The sequence below is a fragment of the Mustelus asterias genome, chromosome 13 (genome assembly GCF_964213995.1).
Source record: "Mustelus asterias chromosome 13, sMusAst1.hap1.1, whole genome shotgun sequence".
NCBI lineage: Eukaryota > Metazoa > Chordata > Chondrichthyes > Carcharhiniformes > Triakidae > Mustelus > Mustelus asterias.
In genome coordinates, this window is record NC_135813.1 from 3,744,025 (window position 1) to 3,766,288 (window position 22,264).

Genomic DNA, 22,264 nt, shown 5'->3' on the forward strand with positions numbered 1-22,264 from the left:
GGCCACTCAGCTCCAGGCCTTATGTAAGCGTACATTCAGTACACGGGGTACTTAGATTTCCAGGAGTCATCCGACAAGGTGCCACACAAAATAAGAGATTATGGTGAAGGGGTAACACATTAGCATGGATAGGGTTTTGGTTAGCTAATGGGAAACATTGTGCGCATATGGGTCATTTTCAGCTTGTCAAGATGTGCCAAGTGGTGTGCCACAGGGATCCGAGCTGGGGCCTCAACTATTTACAATCTACATTAATGATTGGATGAAGGGACTGAATGTATAGCTGCTAAATTTGCTGACGACAAAGAAAGATAGGACAGTAAGTTGTAAAGAGAACACATGGGCGGGATAGAGTCCCCTCTCTCCGTGCATGGGAAGGGAGGAATGCCTGCTCTGATTGCAGGGTGGGGAAGCCTCCAAGACCTCCGTGTGGGGTGGAGGGTTATATTTTGCTCTGATGGTGTAAAACACATCCATCTGGTTTTTTTGACAGAGTGTCAGGAGATCTGGAGGGAAATACACCAGTTTTCAGTCAGACCCTGACTCAAATTCTGGTAAGATTGCCCCATGGGGTCTGCAAAGGGATATGCTTAGGTTAAGCGAGTGGGCAAAAAATTTGGCAGATGATCTATAAAATGTGAATGGGAAATGTGAATTTGCTCACTTTGGCAGGAGGAATTTAAAAAGTAGCATGGAGAAATATTGCAGAACTTGAGTCAGAGGGATCTGTCCTGGTACCTAAATCACAAAAGATTAGTATGCGTGTACACAAAGTGATTAGGATGGCAAATGAAATGTTGTTTATTGCAAGGGAATGGGTTATAAAAGTAGGAATGTTTTGCAACAGTTGTTCAGGGCATTGGTGAGACCACAACTAGGAGTACGGTGTACAGTTTTGGACTTATTTAAGAAAGGACATAATTGGGTTAGAAGCAATTCAGAAAAAATTCACTCAACTGATTCTGGAAGAATCATTCCATAAAGAATGAAATGGTGATCTTATTGAAATGTACAAGATCTTGAGGGGGCTTGACAGACTGGATGCTGAGAGGATGCTTCCCCTTGTGGGAGAGACCAGAACTAGGGGGCACAGTTTAAAAATAAAGGGTTTCCTATTTAAGACCGAGATAGAGGAATTTTCTCCTAGATGGCTGAGGGTCTGTGGAACTCTCTTCCCCAGAGTGGTGGAGGCAAGGTCATTGAATATTTTTAATGAAAGGTAGATAGATTCCTTAAGGCAATAAAATGGAGTTGAGATACAATCAGATGAACCATGATCTTACGGAATGGCAGAGCAAGCTCGAGTGACAAAATGGCCTACTCCTTTTCCTAATTCGTCTGTTTGTGTAACTTATCAAGACTTCAACAGCACCTCCCAAATCACGACCTCTGCCACCAAGAACAAGGGCAGCAAATGCACGGGAGCACCAATACCTGCATGTTCCTCTCCAAGTCTGACTTGGAAATATATTGCCATTCCTTCACTGTCACTGGGTCAAAAGTTGTTGTGAATCAGTAACATCCATAAATCAAGTCATTTCATGGGTTATGTAAAAATTGCAACTTTCCTTATTGACCAATCATCATCATCATCCCCCCCCCACCCCCCAGCAGAAGAGTGAGATTATCTAGAATATATAAATGAAGGTGGTCCAGATTCCACTCCCAGTCCACATCGACTTAACTGATCGCTCAGATTCAGGAGGAACATCAGTCAGGAATTTTCTTACCTGCTGTTGAAAAGCATGCAGTAGTGCCAGCTTTAATTGTGGTGCTGCTGCAAAATCGAGCCTGACTCCAGTACTCGTGTATGTTAACTTTCCAACAGGGATCATAAATTAGAGTCAAGATGTGAGAATGTCGGCCAACACTTGCATATGAATAATGGACAACTGAGGGCACCCAATGTCTTTGGTACCATATCCCAGACAGAAAATTCTCTTTTTATAGGTCAATACCCTCAGTAAAGATGGAGGAAGTGGATGAAAATGTCCCTGTTGCACAAGTAGTACCTACCTGTCTACTTCATCGCGAGAAACTACATTTCCTTTCTTCAAGGCTTTTATAGCAAACATTTTCTTAGTCAATTTATGTTCTGCGAGCAGCACCTAGGATAGAGCAAGTTAGTTAGAACTGAAATACTGCACCCAACAGGTTCCTAAAAGTGATGCCCCAAAATCTGCTCCACACTCACCCAATCCACCCAGAGGTGTACAAAAGGACCCCAGGATACCAACAATCATGTTTCAGTCCCTCTCAAAGTTTTACAGTCACACATTCCTTCACTTTTAGTAGCGGATATACGAATTTGGAATAAATTTGCCCCTTCTAAATCTATGGACAGGAGGCCAGCTGTAGTGCTTCTAAATAACCACGCTCCGTCCCCTAACTCAATATAAACCAGACAATGAAAATGGGTCCTCCTGGTCCATCTGCTCACCACAGTCTTATATAACCAACTTTATCCTGGGCTGAACCAGAGAGGTTCAGAGACTTTGTTACTTTAGTGCTCATTGATTTTACACTTTTTTCTTTACTCTTTCATGGGAGGCAAGTGTCAATGGGTCAGTATTCATTGCCCACCTCCAATTGGCCTTGAACTGAGTAGCTTACTAGGCCAGGCCAGGCGAGGATGGCAAATCTCCTTCCCTTAAAAGGACATTAGTGAACCAGATGGGTTTTTACAACAAACTGATGATAGTTTCATGGTCAATTCCAGATTTATTAATGGAATTTAAACCCATGCAACAGATCATTAGGATAAAAGCTAAAATACTGAGGATGCTGGAATCTGAAATAAAAACAAAAAACGCTGGAAAATCCCAGCAGGTCCGACAGCATCAGTGCTCTGATGAAGGGTTATCCAGACTCGAAATGTTAGCTCTATTCTCTTCCCACAGATGCTGTCAGACCAGCTGAGATTTTCCAGCATTTTCGGTTTTGTTCACCCGGATCATTAGCCTGGCCCTCTGGATTACTAATCCAGTGATGTTATCACTACCCCATTGTCTCCCATGCCAAATTCCCTGCTTTAGAATAGGTTTCCACACTAGGTATTTTATTTGGATTCAGTGTTACATGGCCACTACAACCTGCAAGTGTCTTAACTTGTCTAATGTAGCAACTTCAAGGGTTTGAATAGAGAATGCTTATTGCTGTGTTACAGCTTGCCGGATATATGCCAAATACCAACAAGTGCTTTGTTTAACTTCAGACAATAGAAGAATAAAAGACCTTTAGAATGTACTTCAGGCTACAAATTACTACTCAGGTGGAGTAACACTATTTGTATTTCATTTTAAATTACATAAATCAATGGTATTAAGACTTTACTATTTGCCTCACTGAAAACAACAAAGGCACTTCCTCTGCACCAAACACAACATAAAACTCAATCTTTAACTTGCTCTTTATATCGATATGGTTGTTTCCAGTCACATTTTTAATTTTTTGACTTTTTTTGCGTAAGAAAAAGTTACTTTTGAAGTTTTTTTTTAAAAAGTGTAATCTTGTGAGTTTGGGAAAAAAAAGGAGGCACATAGGCAAAAGGGAAGGTGGTTAATGTGCCAAATGGAAGTAGTTTCTCCTATAGTCTAAACAATATGCTCTCGTAGCTTTCAGAAAGACATTCTCACCATAGTACTGAAAAACATTTTTATGTTGATTTGAGGGGCAGGAGAATAGATTAAGGATGTGATTATTGAAATAGGTGGTCTTTTAAAACTGAATAGTTAATAGTCAGGAGCTGTATGGTGGCACAGTGATTAGCACTGCTACCTCACAGCGCCAAGGACCCAGGTTCAATTCCAGTCTCGGGTCACTGTCTGAGTGGAGTTTGCACATTCTCCCCATGTCTGGGTGGGTTTCCTCCGGGTGCACCGGTTTCCTCCCACAGTCTAACGATGTGCGGGCTAGCTGGATTGGCCATGCTAAATTGTCCCTTAGTGTCAGGCGGATTAGCAGGGTAAATAAGTGGGGTTACGGGAATAGGGCCTGGGTGGGATTGTTGTCAGTGCAGACTCAATGGGGCAAATGGCCTCCTTCTACGCTGTAGGGATTCTATGATTCTATGAAGAAGTGCTACAAGGTGGTTAAAAGGTGGGTGGTGGGGGTAGGGAAAAAGACAAAGATTCTTCTGGGCTGAGGCAGTATGGTTGTATGTCAAAGGTAAGATGCACAGTCTACTTATGGATGGACTCATATTGTCGAATCCAAAGGAGATATCTATACCAGACACAAATCTAAAACACCCGTCATGGAATCTCTGGTTGGTCCTGTTGCTGCCTATCCCAGAAGGACAGCACGAGATAAAGCTCTAATATATTCCAGAATTAAAAGAAAATCAATGCTATTTGTCCAACTCAGGGTAACCAATCAGACACTTAAAAAATTACAGCATGAAAGACTAAAGACATTTGTTGGTGAGGAAAAAATCCATTAAATCTCAAAGCTTGTGAACTTATCCAGACAATTATAAAGGTATGCTATTGACGTAATGTCACTAAGGATTCTGCAGTTAGACATCAGCACATTAAACCGTTTTTTGTTCCAAGAAAGAAAACCATAGATGCCAAGAACATAAATGCGAGCAATTAAATCCCATCCACATAGCATGCCTTTGAAAAGTTATTCTGCATACCAGAAGATGCTACATATTATCTTCCACTTACAGAAGCAAAGCAATAATGGACATAAAGAGATGCCAAGAATCTTAATCTGACGTTGCATTTTTAATGACTAACAGACGATCAGTTATAACAACAATGTTTATAGAATGTACAATCATTAAATGTACTGAACAATATAGATTCTGAGAAATGTGACGAAAACTCTCAATTTATCACAAATCCCCCCTCATACCTTTCCAAAGTGACCTCGTCCCAGCAAGGCAACGAAGTAGAAATCTTCAATATGCAAGCTCTGCTTTCTGCAAAAAGATATTTGAATATTTATTTTATGGACTGCAACAACAGCTACTAACAATTTTTACAAACAAGAGTACTATTAATCTTCCAAAATTCTTTAGATTCAAGAAGGACCCCTGTGGATTGGAAAATAGTAAATGTAATACCTCCTCCACCCCAAAGGAAGGAAGGAGACAAAAAGTAGGAAATCATAGGCCAGTTAGCCGAACATCTATAAGACATAAGAGCAGAAGTAGACCATTCAACCCATTGAGTCTGCTCCACCATTCAATGAGATCATGACTGATCTGATAAGATAATCCTCAACTCCACTTTCCCTCCTTATCCAGATAATCCTTGAATGCATTACTGATTAAAAATCTGTCTATCTCAGCCTTGAATATACTTAGGTGACCCTCTCGACGGCTCTCTGCAGTAAAGAATTCCACAGATTCACTACCCTCAAGAAAGAAATTCTTCCTCCTTTCAGTTTTAAATGGACAAGCCCCTACCCTGAGATTATGCCCACTAGTCCTGGACTCTCTTACAAAAGGAAACAACATTCCAGCATCTACCTTGTCAAGCGCCGTGTCCTATATGTTTCAATAAGGTCACCTCTCATTCTTCATGACTCCAATGGGTACAGGCCCAGCCTACTCCCTCTCTCCAAAAAAATCCCTCCATACCCGGAATCAACCAAGTGAACCTTCTCTGGATTGCCTCCAAAACCAGTACATCTTTCCTTAGATAAGGGGACAAAAACTGTTCATAGTATTCCAGCTGTGGTTTAACTAGTGCCTTGTATAGTTTTAGCAAGACAACCCTATTTTTATACTCCATGCCCTTTGAAATAAAGGCCAATATTCCATTTGCCTTCCCTATTACCTGCTAAACTTGCATGCAAGCTTGTGATTTATGCACAAGGATCCTCAAATCCTTTTATACTGCAGCTTTCTCCATTTAAATAACATTCTTCCTACCAAAGTGCATAACTTTACATTTTTCTACATTATATTCCATCTGCCCAAGATTTTGCCCACTCACTTAAGCTGCCGAGATCCCTCTGTAGGCTCTGTCATTCGCACCACCTGCCTTCCCACCTATTTTTGTGTCATCCGCAAACTTGTCTATGATACATTCAATTCCCTCATCCAAGTCATTAAGATATATTGCAAATAATAGTGGTCCCATCACTGATCCCTGTGGTACTTCACAATTGCAGGTTGCCAGTTAACTTTAGCCAATCCTCTATCCATACTGATACACTACCACCCCCAAAACAATGGCCTCTTATGTTAATAAGTAGCCTTTTGTACGGTATCTTATCGAACGCTTTTTGGAAATCCCAAAAATCCCAAAAGTATATTTCATCTACTGGCTCCCATTTTATCTGTTCACTACCACCTCAAAGAATTCTAATAAATTTGTCAAGCATGATTTCTCCTTCATGGAGCCATGCTGACTCTGCTCGATTATGGTATGTATTTCTAAACGCTCTGCTGTTATATTTTTCAGAATGGACTGTAACATTTTCCCAATAACAGCCGTTAAGCTAACTGGACTATAGTTACCTGTTTTTTGTCTTCCTCCCTTTTTAAGCAAGGGTGTTATATTGGCAGTTTTCCAATCCCCTTTTCCAGAATTTAAGGATTCTTGAAAGAAGGTTATTTACCATACAGTACAAGAGTTCATGGTGATGGGGCTAACATATTAGCAGGGATAAAGGATTAGCTAGCTAACAGGAGAGTAGGGATAAAGGAGTAATTTTCTGTTCGGCAAGCTAGATCTCAGAGTGCCACAGGGATCAGTGATAGGACCCAACTACTTACAATCTATACCAATGACTTGGATGAAGGGGCCGAATGCTAAATTTGCCAATAATACCAAGATAGGCAGGGAAGTAAATTGTCAAGAAGAAGTAGAGAATTTGCAAAGTTATATGAGCAGGCAAAAATTTAGCAGATGGAGTATAATGTGGGAAAATATGTTTGGCTGAAGAACAGGAAAGAGGTATACTATTTAAATAGAGAGATAATGCGGAACTCCGTGAACCAGAGGGATCTGGGTATCCTGGTACAGCAAAACACTTAGTATGCAGGTACTGTAAGTGATTACAAAGGCAAATGGAATATTGGCATTTACTGCAAGGGAATGAAATATAAAAGTAGAGAAGTTTTACTGCTGTATAGTGCCTTGGTGAGACCACATCTGAAGTACTATGTACAGTTTTGGTTCTCCTTATTTGAAAAGGAGAACCAAATTGCATTAGAATCTAATTCTAAGTCGAATCTAATCTAATCATATTAGAAGCAGTTCAGAGAAGGTTCATCACTTGACTCATTCCTGAGACGAAGAGCTGATCTTATGAAGAAAGTTTGAAGAGGTCGGCCCATACCAATGGAGTTTAGAAGAATGAAAAGTGATCTTATTGAAACTTACAAGATCCTAAGGGAACTTGACAGGGTAAATACCGGGAGGATGTTTTTTCATGTGGGGAAGACTAGAGCTAAGGGACAGCTTTAAACTAACACTTTTAAAACAGAGACGAGGCACTTTTTCTTTTAGAGGGTCATTTAGTCTTTGGAATTTTCTACCTCAAAAGTAGTGGAGGCTAGGTCATTGAATTTATTCAAGACTGAATTAGATAGATTTTTGGTAGACAAGGGAGTCAAGGATTATGGAGAGACAGACAACAAAATGGATTCTGAGAAGATCAGCCATGATCTTATTCAATGCAGTGAAGGGCCAAATGACCTACTCTTGTTCCTAAGTCCTATATAGTGTAGACTCAAACACTAACAATGGTCACTTGGATGAGATTGAGCAGAGTTACTGAAATTAATGGAATCACATCGCAATATAAGCTAGAGCTCTCATGGAAAAAAAAAATCAATATTAACAAAAAAATTGTTGGGAGTTCAGTCCAGAGGTAATAAAGCATAGAGGGGTAATTCTGTAATCTAAGAAAATTTGCCATTTAAAATTGACCAAATTAAGGTTCACTTCAGGAAGAAATAAGATCTTTTTCTCAGAATTGAAATGTCTAATACTACAGGGCATGCACTTAAGGTGAGAGGGGAAAAGTTCAAAGGAGATGTGAGGGGCAAGGTTTTTTTTTTACACAGAGTGGTAGGTGTCTGAAAAATCGCTGCTCGGGGTAGTGGAGGAGGCAGATATGATAGGGGTCAATAAGGGGCTTTTAGATTAGCATGTAAATATGCAAGGGAGAGGGATATGGACCAATAGCAGGCAGAAGGGAATAGTTTAATTTGATGTCATGTTCGACAGTACATCCTGGGCCGAAGGGCTGTACTGTTCTATGTTCTAATGAAATCCCTAACTTGACCTACATACACTGCTTACCTGTTCAGATATACAGAACATTGATGATAGTCAATCCTTACCTGGGTGTAACCCAAGCTGGATTTATTATCTCTGGGGCTTGGTTAGTCTGTTGAGTGGTCACCTCTGTATCACTTCCAATTGCACTCTATTAAAAAAGATAAACACAGAATAACTAATCTGAAGAACAAGCAAAACTTGAAACAGGGAGATAAGTGAACAAGATATGGTCTTACGCAAAATTATGGATTTTGCATTCCACCATCATACAGTACTGAACATTGTGGTTAGAAGTGGTTGCTTAACATTTAAAACCCTGGTACTACTTTAGTACCTTATATACCAGCAACAGGGACAGCATGGTGGCAGAGTGGTTAGCACTGCTGCCTCACAGCACCAGGGACCTGGGTTCTATTCCGGTCTCAGGTCACTGGCTGTGTGGAGTTTGTACATTCTCCCGGTGTCTGTGTGGATTTCCTCCGAGTGCTCCGGTTTCCTCCCATAGTCCAAAAATGTGCCGGTTAGGTTGATTAGCCATGTTAAATTAATGCTAGTGTCAGTGGGATTAGCAGGATAAATATGTGGAGTTATGGGGATATTACCTGGATGGGATTGTGGTCGGTGCACTCAATGGGCCAAATGGCCTCTTTCTGCACAGTAGGATTCTATGAACATCCCAAAGTGTTTTACAAATAATGAAAGTATTTTACAGTGGAGTCACTTATGTAGGCCAGTTCAGTAGCCAGTTTTACACCCAGCAATAAGATGAAGTGATTGGCAAGTGTGTTTTTAAGTGGTGCTGGTTGATTGAGAAACATTGAGCAAAGTTTTCCTGATATCCTGGCCAATGTCCACCTGGATCCTCGCAAGCTAACATGCAGCTGCATTCAAAATCTTCCACTTAAACCCCCAAACTTATCTCAAAATGCACACATCACAAAAGTTCCCAGACAAAATTTAAGTCAATTTTTAATAGACAAAATTTAAGTCAATTTTTTATTTTACAAACCAATTACTTTGTTATTACTTTGTTCCCCCACTGTGTCTCTTCTCCAATAACTAGCATTACTTACCTGACTGTTAACAAGCGGAAGGATCCTTTCCTCTGAGGCGCAATTTATAAAAAGTCGAGGTGGCTTGGGAGGCGGTTCTGGACTGAAGTTTAGGTTGATCGGTGTAAAGTCCCTATACATACACAATTAAAGAATGAAAACGAAACACCCGGGCAAACAATATCTTATACATGGAAAAACAAACGTTTACTATTACTTAGAAGATTTGAGTCTAACGGGCATATTTTAGAAACTGCAAATATAATTTATTACTTCTGGTTAATTTTTTCAGCAGATACTCATCCCAACTACAGTTACGTTTCCTTGTAACCATAGGTTTTAAATTGTCTGAATGGCAATAAATTCTGATATTTCCTCTTTCCTGCAATAATCTGGATAACAGTTAACTTCTTATTAATTCGCTCATGGGAAATGGGCATCACTGGCAAAGCCAGCCAGCATTGACCATCTCCAATAATCCTTGAGAAGGCGGTGATGACTGCCTTTTTGAATACAACTGGATGGCTTGTTAGTGAAGAGTCAGCCACATTGCTGGGGGTTTGGAGCCATACAGACCAAACTAGATAAAGATGGCAACGAAAACAGAAAAATGCTGAAAAATCTCAAGCAGGTCTGACAGCATTTGTGGAGAGAGAATAGAGCCAGTGTTCCAAGTCTGGATCACCCTTGAAGATCATCCAGACTGCTGAGATTTTCCAGCTTCTGTTTCAGATTCCAGCATCTGCAATAATTTGCTTTTATCTATAGATCCAAATTGAGTTGTTAGCTCACATATTTTGTAATCACGGTACATTAGTAGTTGTGCATATAGAGACAGAGCAGGTCATAAATTCAGTACAACAGCAGCTAGCCACTTACACTCTGTTGCTTCTGTTGAGAAAAGTGGTGTCAGTTCACAGTCACTAAGAGATAAAAACTGGCATGGAACTACTGCATTGCATCTCAGAGGAGCAACCAAAAGCATACATTTCCTATCCTCACCTGGCTGGAACCGGTTTCCTGACCAATAATCCCAGGATTGAGAACAGTTAGGATAAAGTTAGTAGCATACACCATCCTGTTCATTAAAAATCAGAGAGTGCTGTTGGGTGACGACCAACAGGAACAGAACTTCTTACCTCACTCAGTTTTCCCTTCCTGCTACCCAAGTTTAGAGGCACTAATCATTATTTCTTTATCGATCCCACTTTCTCTTCTCCTTTCAGCTGTGACAATGTCTTTGTAGTTTGGTTTCATCACTTCACCCAAGTCTTCTCAAACTTACAAACACATGGAGAGTTCCTGATATATTGATTTTCTTTCTTTCCCTAGTTCTGCCAATCAGATTATAAATTAGGTTTGAACGGTGGCCCTTCGGTCGATTTGATATAATCCTTTCAGAATACCAACCCTGCAGCCTTCTCACTCTCCAAATGCTCATTCTCATTAAAGTCAAAACAAGTAGGCTGACAAACCTATGCATTAAACTGTCTGATAGGGAATCCGAGCAACTTGTTTGAACTAATGGGTCACAAGAAGCTTGCCATTTGTAAATACAAAGGAACAGGAAAGATTTAGATAGCTCAACTTGCCTTGGTTCTGGTGACAAGGTGCTGAAAGTGCATGGTGCTGCAGGTGAGGATGTGAAACTAGAATCAGGTGGGGGTAATGATGGACTTGTTGTCATCATGCTGCTACAAGGTGGCAGCATATTCATCATTAGACGCCCCCAGGTGGCAATGTTAATATTCATCTGTGATGCTCTCAAAAAGTTTCTCCCTGCAAAAGATAAGGTGCTTCAATTAGAAAATTTTCAGTGACCATCCCTCATGCTTAGCAAAGGCTGACTACTTAAGGTAAAGTAAAGATGCACACATATTTGGAATTTAACAAAAAACTGTTACTGTTCTACATGTTTTTGAAAAAAGATCTCTGCTACACTTGAGTTCTATAATATTTTGCCATCAAATGAGGCAGCTTGAAAGAACCCACCTTTCTCTTTGGGGAAAATTCGATTCTGTCGTCGTAGCTTAGGGTAACGGTCAATAGCAGGATTACAGAAGATCACCTGCAATGATTCACATAATTGTAGAGGCTCCAGCTTTTCATTTACACAGAATATATTTAGAATACGAATTAATAACATCACAAACATTGCTGAAAAAAGAGAGACATGCCATCAAAGTTTTTTGTCTTGCACTTCACAGGGCAGATGAAAGAATGCCAAATTTCAAAGAAAGCAACAATTAAATCTGCATGAGAAAAGGTTGTTGATTGCTTGAGAAATTGACTGACTGGTCATGGCAATGCCATGGAGAATGTCTGAGGGAACTCGGGGGAAAAAAGATGCAATGTCTGGACATGTTCCTTTTGCTGATAGAGGACAGGTCTCTGGGTATAGATACATGCAGCTTCCAGCAAGCGTAAGTGAACCACCTTGCAAACTTGACTGATGCAATTCTTAGCACACTCAGGGTTGTTCAGCAAGGGCTGTCTGATTGCAGAATCACATCTAATATGCATCCCAACAACTGGTGGATTGTATCATTTGCTCTTCTGTTAGGTTGTTCACAATAGGTAGAGTAGTGAAAGTACTCAACCAGATTATGTGTCTAAAACTCAGTGCATAATATCTAACACGACATATGATTTTATGATTTGACAATACTAAGTGTGCAAAGAATTACATTGACAACCAAAACAAGATTTTTGAGCTGGTAATGTGGCTTATTTACACTTGCTAGAAGCTAAACACATTCATTTGCAGGTACTTGCCATCTGCAGGCAAAAAGAACATGTCCAGGCATTGCTCACTTGCCATGGCAACACCTCAACTAGAGTCAACTTGCCAACCAATTAGCACCTTTTTCTCACGCAATACAAGATTGGAAATTTGGAATTCTTGCATCTGTCCTGATGAGTGCAAAACAAGGGCCGGAATTTTCCAACCGTTCATGCCAGCGGGATTTTCCCATCCCGCTGCAGCGAAGACGGAGAATTTGGCGACAAGCCAAATCTCCATTCACTGCAGCGGGAGCATGGCGCGAACGGGCGGCAAGATTGTGCCCCAGAAGTTTCAACAGCATGTTTCTCTTTAAGTTTATTTTTTGTCACATTAATACTGCAATGCAGTTACTGTGAAAATCCCCTAGTCGCCACACTCCGGCGCCTGTTCGGGTGACACGGAGGGAGAATTTAGCATGGCCGATGCACCTAACCAGCACGTCTTTCGGACTGTGGGAGGAAACCGGAGCACCTGGAGAAAACCCACGCAGACATGGGGAGAATGTGCAGACTCCGCACAGACAGTGACCCAAGCCGGGAATCGAACCCGGTCCCTGGCGCTGTGTAGCAGCAGTGCTAACCACTGTACCAGCCACTGTTTATTTATTTTTAAATAATACTCCAAGTTCTCTACTACCAAGCAACATCCCCTATACTTTCACAAATAGATTCATGCAAAATGTTGTATTAAAAAAAGATTATGGCTCCTGCATTGGCAGAGCAGATTCAGTTTCAACCACAGCATTCTGTAGAATATTGGAATTGTAGTTGAAGTCATATTAAATCTCAACTGTACCATTTTGGACTTAAGCAAAGCACAGGACAAGTACTCACTTATAGAAAAGGAGGAAATTCATTGGTCTCCCAACGTGCTCTCAGAAACATCTCCCGGAGAAAAGCCATGTAGCAGCATATAAATGATCTTTGAGAATGGGATAGCTGCCTTCCCCTATAGGGCAGGAGTTATCACTTGGTGTGCTGTACAAGCACAAAGAATAACAGACTCACCTCTGCAGAAAGCACCCCATGTGGCTCCAAGCACAGATTCATCACATGGCGTTGGTTGTCCAGGAATTCCTCAAGTCGCAGAAACTTTACTGCACATAGCTCTCGCCAGTCCCGCCAGTAAACAGCAATTTCCAACTCACGAGACTACAAAGAAAGAAAATCAAAACTTGAAGAACAAGTCTGAATGCTAAACTAACAAACTATGACTAATAATTTAGCATGGACACACATTGCTGATCAGGTAAATTGAATTAAATTACACAACCAACCAATTAGATCATCACTCATCTATAACATCACTACACTTTCTTGCAATTCTCTTATGCCTCAGACCTTGCATGCTGCTGGGATTCTCCAGTCCCGCGGCAGAGAATGGGTTTTGGCTGGGTGCCAAATTCTCCATTCTCGCTGGTCACGGGGGTGAACGAGATCAAAGAATCCCATCCACAGTGACCAAAAATCTTTAATGTACTCAGCAACTGAACATCCAAGAGCAGAGAATTTCAGAGTTTCGCTTTGAATTAAGAAAATTCTCATCTCATTCCTAACTGGTTGACCCTTTATGCAGAGACGCTCTCTCCAAGTTTCAGAATCTACAACCAGGAGAAATATCTTCCCAGCGTCAATCCTGTCCAGCCCAAGAATTTTATATGTTTTAATGAGATCACCAGTCATTCTTACACCAACTATTCTCCAAAGAAACATTATGCCTTAGTGCCCCTGCCTTTTCCCCATACCCTTGCATTGTTTCTAATCAAACAATCATTGAATGCCCCATTAAAAGCCTCAATTGAACCTACCCCAACCACACTTCCACAAGGTGGGACACTAAGGCATATTGTTTATTTGGAGAACCAGTGCAGGTTGATGGGCTATATGGCCTCCTTCTCTGCTGTACCAATTCAGTGATTTATAGAATCAATAAACTGTATCCACATGTTTTTGAGTTTCCTGTGTCAACACCATCACAACAATCCTCAGGTAGTGCTGACTTCAGTACAAACATTTCACAATGAATGACATTTTTCTGCACTTGGCTTAATCAGCAAGTGCACTCGAACCACTCGCTGTGTAAAAAAAGTATTCTCTTACATCACATTTACTTCTATTGCCCCCTTTGTTTTGAGCTCCCTCATAATTTTGAGCATCTCTAATAAATCTCCTCCTAACCTTTTTCTCTCCAAGGAAAACAGTCACAACCTCTCCAACTTATCCTCATAACTGAAGTTTCTTATCCCTGGAACCATTCTTGTAAACCTGTTCTGCACTCTCCCCCAGTGCATTCATATGTTTCCTATAGGGTGGCCAAGAACTCTACACATTGCTTCAGCTAATGTCTAACTAGGGTTTTGCACTAGTTCAGCATAACCTCCTTGCTCTTGTACTGTATGCTGCTATTAAAAAACCCATGATATTATATGCTTTATTAATTGCTCTCACCAATCGTCCCTCTGTTCCTCTATTTAATTGATATAGGTGGAAAATACAAGAGATTACAGTAAATATCAGTTTTGTGGGTACGATAACCACGATGAGATCAATGGGGAAATCACTGATTGATCTCCCGATGGGGCTCGTTAAGTAAGTTCCACTGGTAACAGACAGTGGCCTGCCCAGCTGGAGCTCATTACCCGAGCCTTTTATAAGGCAGGCCTGCTTGAACTGTAGTCCCAGGCAGGAACTAGTGTGTGTATTCCACAGTGGTTTAACTTTGCATTCTGTAATAAATTATGTTTCTTTCCAGTGGGTTTCCTGAGTCTTTATGGTGGTATAACAGAAGGAATTTACAAGCTGTAAGATTTTTACTGAAGAGATCCAGTGGATGCAGGCTAAACAGTCTCAAGCCCAATAGCTCTTTCAAAAGTTGTAATGGCAGGAGGGCCAGCAAATAACAAGACCTCAAGAACACTGCTACAGGTCCCAAATTCACCTTTACTGAAAGTCAATATCTTCTTGCTAAACAGAGTTATTCTTTATTATGTACATGGATAGATTGCAAGTTCATATTGCACATTTGTCTTCTGGCCAAAGCATTTTCACTCAAGTGTTGCGGACAATCTTGACCTAGTAGCCATCTGTGAATTATTTTTAAACGTACAATGTAGTCAAACAACAACTATGATTAAACTCAGCAAGACCATGGCGGATGGTGGTTCGGCTGCACTGTTATTCAAAGCATGGATGGTGGCCTCAAGTGTGATTTTGAATCAAGTACTTCTGAACTTCAAGGTGAGTGGGGGAGGTTGGGAGATCCTTTCTAGCAAGAATGTGTATTATTTACTATGCAAATATTATATTTGCTGAGTTAGGAGCAATCTTTCCTTCAAGTCAGAAGATGGTGATTCAATCAGCCACTTCAAGACGTTAGTGCACAAATGAACACTAAAGATACCACAGCTCCATTCAAAGAAGATCAAGGTGCTCTCCAAATAACCTGGTTCATATTCTTAACTCAACCACCAAGGTCATTCATCTCATGTCATCTGTGGGACCTTGCTGTAGCAAAATGGCTGTTATAGTCACCGATACAACAGAAAAAGCATTAATTCAGACTACATGGGTATCTTCCACGTGCTCAGGTTTCCTCCCACAATCCGAAAGACGTGCTGGTTAGGTGCATTGGCTATGCTAAATTCTCCCTCAGTGTACCCGAGCAGGCGTCGGAGTGTGGTGACTAGGGGATTGTCACAGTAACTTCATTGCACTGTTAATGTAAGACTACTTGTGATTAATAAATAATAATGAATGAAGCACCTTATGATGTTTGAGGGACAAGATGCTGTACGAATGCAAGTTATCTAACAATGATTTCACAATTTTAGCAACAGAATTCCGTCATGTACCATTCAATATGACAGTGCCTAGATCAGTTATGTCATGATGCTGCCTCATTATGATGCTTCTCAGGCTTATTATAATTTCAAATGGAAGGGTTGGTAATATTTCAGTGTTAATTACAAGCTCTGATGGACCCGTTAAATTTGCTGGAAAAAGCTATGATTTCAAATTTGCACAGGTATATTTCACCATGCTTCTTTTGGTTATTTGTGTTAAATATAAACTTTGTAGCATCATTTGGATTATGTCAATACCAGGTCTCCGAAATGGCTATTCATTTAGATCCACTCCCCTGCATTTTTTTTCAATTATTTAGCCATCTCCTTTTTAAAAAATTCTGGTTCTGTTTCCATCCGCCCTATTGAGAGTGTGAAGGAAATACCAAGTAGAATTCACACATAAATTTGGATATTATACTTTAGAACTGAGAAAATGGATGCAGACTATCAGATAGCTGTTTTTACCCAGAGGCCTCATACAAAGAATGGGCACTACCCTGAATTACAAATTGATGTCACCTCATCTGTACCATCAACTAGGTATCACTGGGTAAAAGCAAATTATTGCGGATTCTGGAATCTGAAACCAAAAGAGAAAATGCTGGAAAATCTCAGCAGGTCTGGCAGCATCTGTAAGGAGAGAAAAGAGCTGATGTTTCAAGTCCAGATGACCCTTTGTCAAAGCTTTGACAAAGGGTTATCTGGACTCGAAACGTCAGCTCTTTTCTCTCCTTACAGGTGCTGCCAGACCTGCTGAGATTTTCCAGCGTTTTCTCTTTAGGTATCACTGGGCCTCTTTCCTGTTTTGGAAATAGAGGTAAACATAATTGCTTTATTCACCAGCAATGGAACTTTAGGTAAGAATGCTGATGGCACAGCCTGCTACGATTGCCATTGTCTGTTAAGAAGATATCCCTAAAACTTAGCAAATCAGAACTGGATGTGATCATACACCCAAAACAAAAAATTCTATAAGAATGCAGCTCTCTCTAAGCTGGAAAAAAAACGTTTAAAGATCTCAACTAAAAATTTTAAATCACTATGCAAATATGGAAGCAATTGCAAGTAATCAGGAATAATATTAGAACATATTATAAAGCATAAGTTGACCAGCTATCAGCTCACAGCACTGATATTATAAATCCATTTTAACAATTAAAGAAATGAATTTTAGGGGCTAAACAAAAAGAGATTTAATGAAATAGGTGGCACCCATCGCTGCTAAAGATGATGCAATGCGGTTTTAGACAGGTATGAATATACAAATTTCCCTTCAGAAAATCAGAAGTATTGTAGAAAGGTTTCAGGTGTATTGAGAGCCCTCCAATATTTCTCTGGTTGTGGGAAAGTTGGACATCTTAAAACAGAGTTTTCTGTGTCCTACTGTCCGAACAACTATATCACTCTGGGATTTAAGATAACACTAATTTGAATATTTGATGGATATCTATAACTGATATTAGCTGTGGCAGTGTTTTAAAGTCTTTTTGTTGGATTATTAGAACTAAGACTGCGTTTTCTATCTTTTGTCATTAATATTGCAGTATACTTATCCACATAAAATGTATTGCATATTCAATGATTCTTTAATAAATTTATAAGTTAGCAAAGAATAATGTCTCTTGTAGTTCTCTCTTTTCTGTTAGCCATTTTAAGAATTCACCTCATTATTTTTTGAAAGTGGGATGATACAAGAGAGATCCCCAGATCATTATAATATCTGGGTAATTATAACCTGGCCAATAAATTATCTAGCAGGCTATCTTGATAGTCATTTTCCTTGGGAAAGAAGTGGTTCACACTTCTTAGACCCAAAATAAGCATCTGTGTGAAGTGCTGTTTTGAACTCAAATGAGGGTGATTGTTGAGGGATCTGGGGCTAAGGTTTATAATTTTTATTTCAACAACATGGCGCATTCAAGAATCCCCCGAGTCTTTTAGTGATATTAAGTTTTTTGCATTCTAGTTGTTGACTTTTCTCCAGTAGAAATAATTAATGCCCGTTTACTTCAAGATTCTCCCTCTGAACATCTGCCCTATCCCAATCAATTCTCCTTTCGACTTTCATTGTTCTAGTCAAATAAACCCCAGTTCCTTTAATCTGACTAACTGTTAATAACTAAAGGTTCTCATTAATGGTATCACTTTTGTGAACCTTTTCTGTACCACAGCTGAACCAAATTACTTCTATAGGTTTTACTGTTACATCTGCTTTTGGGCTCTGTTCATTTATAAAATTGAGAATCCCAAATTTAGAATTTAAACTATGCTGACCAACGAGGCAGATTATAATTTGCATCATTAATATACCCTGTCAAGTTCAATGCTGAAGGCCTGATCCCATGTTTGATTCTTCACAGAACGCCAGTGTGTTTGTCCTACGATTCGATTGTCCAGTTTCAGAACAGCACACGCTTCAGCTGAAAAATAGAATTGGACAATTAACTTAAGCTCAAGATAACGTTCACTACCTTTAAATCTTGCCCCTTCATATTGTAGATATCTGGGGAAAAAAAGTGAAGTGATGACCTGCTTTAACAATGCTGAGCACCTCACTTCAGGCAAAGGAAGGGCTGGCAGATGTGTGGGAGAGCAAGTTATCTAGCTGCACTTGGATGGCAGTTGCAGATCCAAGATAACCTCGTAATAGGGATTGTACCCCAAAATTATACCAAAAAGTGAATGTGTGTACAAATGCATATCAATAATTAAATACTCACTACTTGGATCCTCGGGTTTTAAGTATCGGCGTGCTGTATTTCGCCTGTGAATATTTATCCCTGTCCATGTCTTAACAGATGATAAGGGGGTTCCTGGACTGGGTGACGCATTCGCCATCCACGAGCGACCTGGGACATTCTCGAGAAGGTGCTGGCAACCTAGTAACTTTACTTCCAATGTACCTGGGAAATTAAAAAATTAGGGAATATTTGTATTATGTTTGGAGGCACAGGCATGTTAGGCTGGGATACAATTGTCTTTGTCGATTAAGGATAAAACGTCAAGAAAATCCTTCAAAATAATATGCTTCCAGCCATCAGGGAGAGATTGGAAAGAACCATAGACATCACTGAAGTAATTTGATAAATGGACAAAATCCAATTCAACTTTTCTCAAGATTTAAAAACTAAAATGACTAATCTGTCCCTTATTGAGCCCTGGCCTCGTCTTCAATTCCTCACCATTCCAAATAAAGTATTTTCCGAGCAATCTGCAGAGCAAGGGTCAATAGAAAGTCAGTTATCTGAGCAAGCCAGAGAAAAAAGCAACTCACATGAGACTTTTTGCATCTAGATAACTAATTAAAATCACTTTCATTACCATATTGAAGAACTATTCTAGTTTCCTCCCATACAATTTCCACCCAGCACCATCCTTCCCCTGGCAGCGCAAATAACCATAAGAACATAAAAACATAGGAACAGAATTAGGCCACTTGGCCCATCGAGTCTGCTCCGCCATTCAATCATGGCTGATATTTTTCTCATCTTCATTCTCCTGCCTTTTCTCCATCACCCCTGAATCTCCTTATTAATCAAGAACCTATCTATCTCTGTCTTAAAGACACTCAATGATTTGATTTATTATTGTCACATATTATAGTGAAAAGTATTGTTTCTTGCGCGCTATACCGACAAAGCATACCATTCATAGAGAAGGAAAGGAGAGAGTGCAGAATGTAGTGTTACAGTCATAGCTAGGGTGTAGAGAAAGATCAACTTAATGCAAGGTAGGTCCATTCAAAAGTCTGACAGCAGCAGGGAAGAAGCTGTTGGTACGTGACCTCAGACTTTTGTATCTTTTTCCCAACAGAAGGTGGTGGAAGAGAATGTCCGGGGTACGTGGGGTCCTTAATTATGCTGGCTGCTTTGCTGAGGCAGCAGGAAATGTAGACAGAGTCAATGGATGGGAGGCTGGTTTGCGTGATGGATTGGGCTACATTCATGACCTTTTGTAGTTCCTTGCAGTCTTGGGCAGAGCAGGAGCCCCATACCAAGCTGTGATACAACCCGAAAGAATACTTTCTATGGTGCATCTGTAAACGTTGTTGAGAGTCATAGCTGACATGCCAAATTTCCTTAGTCCTCCAAGAAAGTAGAGGCGTTGGTGGGCTTTCTGAACTATAGTGTCAGCATGAGGGGACCAGGGCAGGTTGTTGGTGATCTGGACACCTAAAAGCTTGAAGTTTGCGACCCTTTATACTTCGTCCCCGAATGACCTGGCCTCCACAGTCTTCTTGCGGCAAAGAGTTCCACAGATTCACCACTCTCTGGCTGAAGAAATTCCTCCTCATCTCTGTTTTAAAGGATCATCCCTTTAGCCTGAGGTTGTGCCCTCTGGCCGTAGTTTTTCCTACGAGTGAAAACATCCTCTCCACGTCCACTCTGTCCAGGCCTCGCAGTATCCTGTAAGTTTCAATAAGATTCCCCCCATACCTTTCTAAACTCCAACAAGTACAGACCCAGAGTCCTCAGCCGTTCCTCATACAACAAACTCTTCATTCCAGGGATCATTCTTGTGAACCTTTTCTGGACCCTTTCCAGCACATCCTTCCTTAGATACGGGGCCCAAAACTGCTCACAATACTCCAAATGGGGTCTGACCAGAGCCTTATACAGCCTCAGAAGTACATCCCTGCTCTTGTATTCTAACCCTCTCAATGTGAATGCTAAAATTGCATTTGCCTTCCTAACTGCCGGCTGAATCTGCACATTAACCTTAAAAGAATCTTGAACAAGGACTCCCAAATCCCTTTGTGCTTCTGATTTCCCAAGCATTTCATCATTTAGCAAATAGTCTATGCCTCCGTTCCTCCTTCCAAAGTGCATAACCTCACTGCCACTCTCCTGACCTGTCTAAGTCCTTCTGCAGCCCCCCTGCTTCCTCAATATTATCTGTCCCTCGACATATCTTTGTATCATCTGCAAACTTAGCAACAGTGCCTTCAGTTTCTTCTTCCAAATCATTAATGTATATTGTAAAAAGTTGTGGTCCCAGCACAGACCTCTGAGGCACACCGCTAGTCACCGGCTGCCATCCTGAAAAAGACCCCTTTATCCCCACTCTATGCCTTCTGCCAGTCAGCCAATCCTCTATCCATGCCAGGATCTTACCTGTAACACCATGGGCTCTTAACTTATTTAACAGTCTCCTATGCGGCACCTTCTCAAAGGCCTTTTGGAAATCTAAATAAATCATGTCCACTGGTTCTCCTTTATCTAACTTCCTTGTTACCTCCTCAAAGAACTCCAATAGATTTGTCAGACATGACCTCCCCTTGACAAAGCCATGCTGACTCAGTCCTATTTTATCAGGCACCTCCAAATACTACGCGATCTCATCTTTAATAGTGCACTCTAAAATCTTGCCAATGATCGAAGTCAGGCTAATCGGCCTATAATTTCCCAACTGCTGCCTCCCTCCCTTATTAAATAGCGGTGTTACATTCGCTACTTTCCAGTCCTCTGGTACCCTCCCTGCCTCCAGTGATTCCTGAAAGATCACCACCAATGTCTCCACAATTTCCTCAGCTATCTCTTTTAGAACCCTGGGGTGTAGTCCATCCAGTCCAGGTGATTTATCTATCTTCAGACCTTTCAGTTTCCCCAGAACCTTCTCCTTAGTGATGGCCACTACACTCACCTGTGCCCCCCGACTCTCCTGGAGCTCTGGTATCCCATTAGTGTCTTCCACCGTGAAGACTGATGCAAAGTAGCTATTCAGTTCCTCTGCCATTTCTTTGCTTCCTATTATTATTTCTCCAGCCTCATTTTCCAGTGGTCCAATGTCTATTTATTGCCTCTCTTATCTTTTATATATTGAAAAAACTCTTCCTATCTTCTTTTAGGTTACTAGCTAGCTTACGCTCATATTTCATCTTCTCACCCCTTATTGCTTTTTTAGTTGTCCTTTGCTCACTTTTAAAGGCTTCCCAATCCTCTGGCTTCCCACTAATCCTCGTCACTTTGTATGCTTTTTCTTTTGCTTTTATGCTGTCCTTGACTTTCCTCATCAGCCATGGATGCCTCTTCCCCCCCCCCGCCCCCCTCCCCCCTCACTGGATGTCCTGTCTGGAGACAATACACATCTCTTTGACCTGTCTTAATGCTCTCTCCACTCACATTGTCTGTACCTTTAAGACTTGATTAGCTGTAAGTATTCGCATTCCAACCATTATTCTGTAAATTGAGTTTGTGTCTTTATATGCCCTGTTTGTGAACAGAATTCCCACTCACCTGAAGAAGGAGCTTAAGGCTCCGAAAGCTTATGGCTTTTGCTACCAAATAAACCTGTTGGACTTCAACCTGGTGTTGTTAAACTTCTTACTGGGTCTATC

The 22,264-nt window shown here is 40.7% G+C and overlaps 1 protein-coding gene across 1 annotated transcript in view; it reads right to left on the bottom strand.

Moving 5' to 3' along the window:
• pkn3 (protein kinase N3) overlaps positions 1-22,264 on the bottom strand; it is a 54,696-nt gene that overhangs the window by 14,472 nt on the left and 17,960 nt on the right. The window contains exons 7-15 of the mRNA XM_078227572.1: positions 18,648-18,830; positions 18,238-18,347; positions 13,091-13,234; positions 11,291-11,366; positions 10,891-11,077; positions 9,320-9,431; positions 8,309-8,394; positions 4,861-4,927; positions 2,017-2,108 (exon numbers count right to left, since the gene is read on the bottom strand). Of these exons, the coding sequence (XP_078083698.1) occupies positions 2,017-2,108; positions 4,861-4,927; positions 8,309-8,394; positions 9,320-9,431; positions 10,891-11,077; positions 11,291-11,366; positions 13,091-13,234; positions 18,238-18,347; positions 18,648-18,830 (1,057 nt within the window). The remainder of the gene's footprint in view (positions 1-2,016; positions 2,109-4,860; positions 4,928-8,308; positions 8,395-9,319; positions 9,432-10,890; positions 11,078-11,290; positions 11,367-13,090; positions 13,235-18,237; positions 18,348-18,647; positions 18,831-22,264) is intronic.